Genomic DNA, 6,000 nt, shown 5'->3' with positions numbered 1-6,000 from the left:
CGCGCCCACCCGCCTGCCCCGCCCCGGGAGTGCGCGAGGCGCTCCGCTACCATTTGCTGCGGCCGCTGGGCGCCGAGGGCAGCTGTGGCGGCGGGGACCGACCCCGGGGACCGGCAACTACCCGGCGCCTGGGAGGCGGGCCGGAGCGCGGGGAGGCAGCGGGCCCGGGAGGCCGCGTCCATGGGCCCGCGGAGGCCGGGCGGCGGCTGTGCGGGCGGGCGGCGGGGACTGCGAGCTCTTTAAGGGCCCGGGCGCGGGGCTCGGCGCCGAGGTGCCCCGGCGCGCCGTGCAGCGCAGCGCCGTCGTGCGAGGAGAGGCCCCGCTCGCGTCCCGGGGCCCGCGAGGCCGCCCTGACCGCCGGGGGCGCGCGCTCCGGCCGCGGCCGGGCCTGCGTCCGCGGCCCGGCTGTGAGGCGGCTGGCCGGCGGGGGCATGCCTCGGCGCCCGCGCTGAGCCCGGCTTGAGCCCGCCGTGCATGGTGCCGCCGCCAGCCCGCCGCCGTCCGCCGTCCGCCGCGGAGCGCGCGCCGGGCCGGGCCGGGCCGCCGGGCCTGTGCCGCCGCCGCGCCGACCATGTCGGCGGCCAAGGAGAACCCGTGTAGGAAATTCCAGGCCAACATCTTCAACAAGAGCAAGTGTCAGAACTGCTTTAAGCCCCGCGAGTCGCATCTGCTCAACGACGAGGACTTGACGCAGGTGAGCGGGTGGGGGTCCCGGGGTCGACCGCGAGGCGGAGACCCGGGCCCCGCGCTGGGCGGCCCCCAGACCCCCGGCGGCCCCCTTGGGCTGGAAGTTTCCGGGGGCGCAGTCGCCCCGCTAGGTGCTGCAGGCAGTCGGCCGAGGCGGGCGAGAGTGGCTCGCAGGGGGCGCTGGCCGCCTCCCCCCAGTTCAGACGCCGGTGAGACCACCATCCTTCTTTGGAAAGGAGAGCGGACGTTGCCCAGTTCCCGAGGCAGGCGGGGGTGGGGGTGCGTCTGAAGGATCCTGGGGAAAATAAAAACGGAGCAGAGAGAATGTACATGAGTCCTGGGGAGGGTGGTGAAGATGGAGATGGGGGGGGGGGAGAGGGAGGGAGCGGGAAGTGTATTGATAGAGCCGGGACAAAGGGAAAATCCTCAAGTATGCCGAAAAATAACATCCTTTCCCGTTCCCATAGCCCTGCCGTGTGATTCATGCTTTTTGGGTGACTCAAAAATGCCTGGTTTTTCTTAGGAGGAACAAAGCGCTTGGGGATTGCTTGCTGCTTCGCAGTACCCCCCATAGAGTCTGTTTTAGGATCCGACTTTGACTTCTCTACCCAGAGAGGCCAGGGGAGCAGGACGGTCGGGGTGGACTGTGGGCTTCCCTCCTGTCAGACCCAGCTTGTCCGTTTTCTGAATCATTGTCGCTGTCAGTGATGGGAGAGAGGTGAATGGTCCTCAAGTCTGAGGAGGAGGGTCTTGGCGCTTGAACTTGAACTAGAGGGCTTTTTGTTGATGGGAGAGCTGGGGGCTCCTCTCCCCACCCTTTTCTCCCAGCTCTCTTGGTCGCTTGGCTAGGGATGAGGAGACCTGCGTGCCTTCGGCAAAGTCCGTTCACTTCTCACGGCCTTGTCTGCCATATGAGGGCTGTGGACTAGTTCAGCGGCTTCCAAACCTGCATCAGAGTCACATTCTAAAAATACAGAGTCCTGGAGCCCCATTCCTGGGATGATCTAGGAGATGAAGGAATTTGTGTCGTAACAGCTCCCTAAGAAGTTGGGCTGCAGTCCCCACTGGCCTTTGGGTACCCCTGCCCTGGTTGCTCCTCTCTGAGCTCCCAGTGTACCAGAGAATCCTCTGGATCCCCGGGATTCTTTGGAGTACCTCCCAGTGTACCAGAGAATCCTCAGGATCCCCAGGATTCTTTGGAGTACTTGGAGGTCTTTGGGCCAAGCAGATTCCTTGGATTTCCTGATCAAGCCCTGTCTGCATCCCCTTGGGCTGTATCTGTGGCCCCTTTTTGCCTCTCCCCCAGTCTCAGTCCTCTTCGGAGCTTTCTCTCATCCCCCAATGAGGCCAGGGGACCTCCCTTCACATTCCGGTCCGGTGTGACCTAGTTGCAGCCACTCCTTTTGCAGAAGAACCCCTTAGATGGAAAACATTGCTTTGAAGTGTACAGCCTGGCTGTTTTTAATGCTACTTAAGTACTCACAGGGTTTGACTTGTTTACATGGCAGACCAGAGTGGGGTGGCAGGGCCGGGGTTATGGCCTGAGACATGGTGTCTTTCTCTGAGAGCAGAATCCCAACAGCCAGAAAAGACTCCTTTCATCCAAAACCAAAAGCTTAACCAAACACTCATGGCTGCAAAGTCATAGATTTTTAGGATAGAAGGGCCAGGTCAGTTTGGGAAGAGTAGAACTCAGCTTCCTGGTAAGATGTTCAGGGGTGGGCTTTTAAGGGTGACTCCCGTCTTCTCAACTGGATGCCTTTTTTGGGGGGAAACAGTTGATGTGGTGAGGATGGACTTGGGCCAGGAGTCAGGAGACCTTTCTTCTGTCTTCGCTGTCACTTTCAGCTGTGTGACCTTGAATAAGTTCTTTTGTCTCTGTATAGTTCCATTTCCTTCTCTAAAATTTGGGAGTAGGGATCCCTGGCTTACCTCTCTCACCCTATGAAAAGCAAAGAATGGTATCTTATTAAACTCTTAACAATTAAACAAACAAAAATCACCTACGGAATAGTACACCTGGATTTAGGAATTTTATGGGTTTGGCAAGGGTTGTTCTGAGAGAGTTTTCTGGTTATTCCAGGCAACTGCCAAAATTGGTAGATTGGATGTTTACACCTCATAAGGACTGTTTTCTGGTTCTGAAGCTTAGATAAACTAGAATAGGATCTGCGTATCTGAACTGAATCTGTTAAATTCTTTTTTTTTTTTTTTTAATTCTGTTGATTATTAATTGGATCAAGAGAGAGTGTTGCATATTTGGAGTACTTTACTCTTCAACTGTATTCATGGTTCAGTTGTGGATTTTAAAACAGGCCTGAGTCCTCCAGGGCACAACTGGGATGGTAGTTTCTGAAATAATGAGTGGGGTTATTTGTGCAGGGAGAGGTTAGGCCAGCCTTCCACCTCCTGGGATCTTTCAGGAAGAAACTGCTCTTGAAAAGAGAAGGAGGGAGACGCAGGGCTGTTGCCAGCAGCGTTAGCTGCTTCTCTCTGCATCCGGCCTCCCCCAGCCTTACTCTCATCCTCTTGGCTCCATTAGAAAACCTCAGCCAATTGGTTCCCATCAGTCTCCCCCAAGGCCCTGCTTCCTGCTGCCCCTCCCTGCCCTCGCTTATTTTAGACCTTCAAGGCTGGAAGATAGATCAGTGATCATTGTGGCCACCCCCCTTTTTAAGGCATTTAGCCTTCAGTCCTGTGTGTTTCTCTATATGCATATGGACTTGAATACACAGTTAAAACCTTTATTTAACCTAAATGATATATGTATTTAAACTATATATGTATTTGTTCAGGAACATCTTTTTTTTTTTTTTTTGCTGCTTAATGATGTGTCTTACAGCTCTTTTCATGGTGTGACGTATAAATACACCAAAATTATTTTGCATATTACGCCATCAGGGATGTGCCATAGTTTAACCATTCCCTTATTGATGGACAGCAAGGTTACTTCTGGGTTTGTTACAGCCTGTGAATGCTTCAGCAAACAGTTTTCTAAATGCTTTTGGGTGTGTGTGCGTGCACGAATGCAAGTATTCCTCTGGGGGCAGATAGCTAAAAATAGAATGGCTGGGTTGACATCAAGCACATTGAATTTTTTTAACAGATATTACTAAATTGCCTTCCAAAAAAGGCTGTGTCATACCATTGCCAGGATTGGAAGTTATCAAAACGATTTAGTTCTTTAATAATTTCCCTAATTACCTGTGAGGTTAAGCCTCTTTTTATAATATTTATTACATGTGTTTTGTTTCTTATGTTGACTGCCCATTCATATGTTTTTCTGTTGGGTCAATTTCCCCGCCTTCTCCTCCTCCCCCAAACTGGTTTGTAGGAGCTTTCTGTATATATCCTAGGTCAGGGGTCCATGGACTCCCTCTCTAGAAGGCCAGATAGTTAATATTTTAGCAGTGTGGGCCATGTGATCTTTGTAGCGACTACACAACTTTGTCATTGTAGTGCAAAAGCCGCAGTGCAAGGCCACTTTAGACAATACGTAAACTGGGGGTATCGCTGTTTCTAATAAAACTGAATTTACAAAGTTACAAATACAGGCAGCTGGAAGGATTTGGCCTATAAACTATAGTTTGCTGTCCCCTTCTCTAGATATTAATCTGAACCTGTCATATATTGCAGGTATTTTCTCCCTGCATTTCTCTTTTTCTCTTTTTTAAGTGATAGTTTTAAATATGAATGCAGTTAAATTTCCGTGTTTCCTTTTTAGCTTGTAGTTTTAATCTCATGCTTATGAAGGTCTTGTTTTCAAGATGATAAAGTCTCAGATACTTGTACTTCCCCTGTAGTTATTTTTATGCATAACTTTCTAATCCATCAGACTTGTGTTTTAGGAAAATAATTTTGGCCTAAAGCAGAAGCTCTAAAAGACTGTCTTGAATCATCCAGGTAAATTACAGTAAAGGTCTTCTCCAGGTCCGTGTTGGCCAGGATGGAAGGAGCCATCAGACACTAGGGACAGGATATTATTGGAGGTTGATTGGAGGTGGGGATTGAGAAGACCTGGGTGGATAACAGTACCTTTTACAAAGATTGAGAATAACAGGCTGGGAGTAGATTTGTGGGGTGGGGAGGAAACAAAATTAATACGTAAATTTGACCTCATGGGGATGGAGGTCCGGTTTGGTTCTTAGGTGCAGTCACCCATTCAGGCAAGTAGGTGATTCGATGAGTGGTGTGGGCTGGGTAGGAATTCTGGAGTCCGGGGAGTGAGTGCAGTCAGTCACTCAGGAAGCCACTTAGAGTAAAACAAGGGAAGCAGGTGGGGAAAGGAGGTGAATTACAGGGGTTGGTGGTTAGTGGGACCAGAAGGTCTGGAGCCCAGGGTTCTTGGCTTCTACATCCCCTTCCCAGCCTTAGTGTGGGTTTCTGGGGTTGGTGGTGGCTCTTGACCTGACGTGATGTCTCATTCTCCTACCGACTTGTATGATTTTAAGCGTGCCTTTTGTGGAAGGAGTCCTGCATCTGAACTTAAGTTCTAGTTGCCTCTACTGCTGTTTTGTTGCGGGACCTTGGCTGGGTTGTTTTCTCTCCTCGGGCCTCGATTTTCCCGTCCGGAGAATGAGGAGGTTGGTCTTGGTCTCCGCCAGGCCCCTTCCAGCCCTCCTGCGTCTCCTCTCAGCCCTCTCGGTCTCATGGTGCCCCTCACTGTGCTGCCCTCCACTGCCAGGGGTGCTGGGGGCTTGGGGTGGGAGTCCCAGACACAGGTGGGCGTGCCAGGACTTGGTCTCCGTAAATCATGATTTCCCTTTATTCCTGTGACATTCTTAGAAGTTCTAGGGCCCAGGGGCGCCTGGGTGGCTGAGTCGGTTAAGCGTCCGGCTTCGGCTCAGGTCATGATCTCGCGGTCTGTGGGTTCGAGCCCCGCATCAGGCTCTGTGCTGACAGCTCGGAGCCTGGAGCCTGTTTCAGATTCTATGTCTCCCTCTTCCTCTGACCCTCCCCTGTTCATGCTCTCTCTCTCTGTCTCAAAAATAAATAAATGTTAAAAAAAAAATTAAAAAAAAAAAGAACTAGGGCCTGGAACTTCTTTATTTCACTTAACATTTGTCTCATAAGCAATGGGGAGCTTTCATGCTCATCCTTTTCAGAAGATTTATCATTTACGTGCACATTGGTAGAGTGTTTGGCAGGGGGTATGTAAAAATCCCAGACCTTACAAAGGGCCAACAAACACAGGAAAAGATGGTCAGTGTCATCAGTTGTTATGGAAATGCAAATCAAAACCACAGTGAGGTATTACTGCACCCCCACTAGGATGGCTGTATGAAAAAAGGGATGGTAGTAAGTGTTGGTGTG

At 51.4% G+C, this 6,000-nt stretch overlaps 1 protein-coding gene across 3 annotated transcripts in view; it reads left to right on the top strand.

Moving 5' to 3' along the window:
• The first annotated feature begins 539 nt into the window (after window positions 1-539).
• The window catches only part of LOC102955459 (myosin phosphatase Rho interacting protein), a 154,144-nt gene continuing 148,683 nt past the window's right edge, over window positions 540-6,000 (top strand). For all 3 annotated transcript variants that reach the window (XM_042966316.1, XM_042966319.1, XM_042966317.1), the window contains exon 1: window positions 540-694. In XM_042966316.1, coding sequence (XP_042822250.1) covers window positions 572-694 — 123 coding nt within the window. In that variant the 5' untranslated portion in view covers window positions 540-571. The remainder of the gene's footprint in view (window positions 695-6,000) is intronic.

Source organism: Panthera tigris, chromosome E1 (assembly GCF_018350195.1).
Source record: "Panthera tigris isolate Pti1 chromosome E1, P.tigris_Pti1_mat1.1, whole genome shotgun sequence".
Lineage (NCBI taxonomy): Eukaryota > Metazoa > Chordata > Mammalia > Carnivora > Felidae > Panthera > Panthera tigris.
This window is presented reverse-complemented; position numbering and strand designations above follow the sequence as displayed.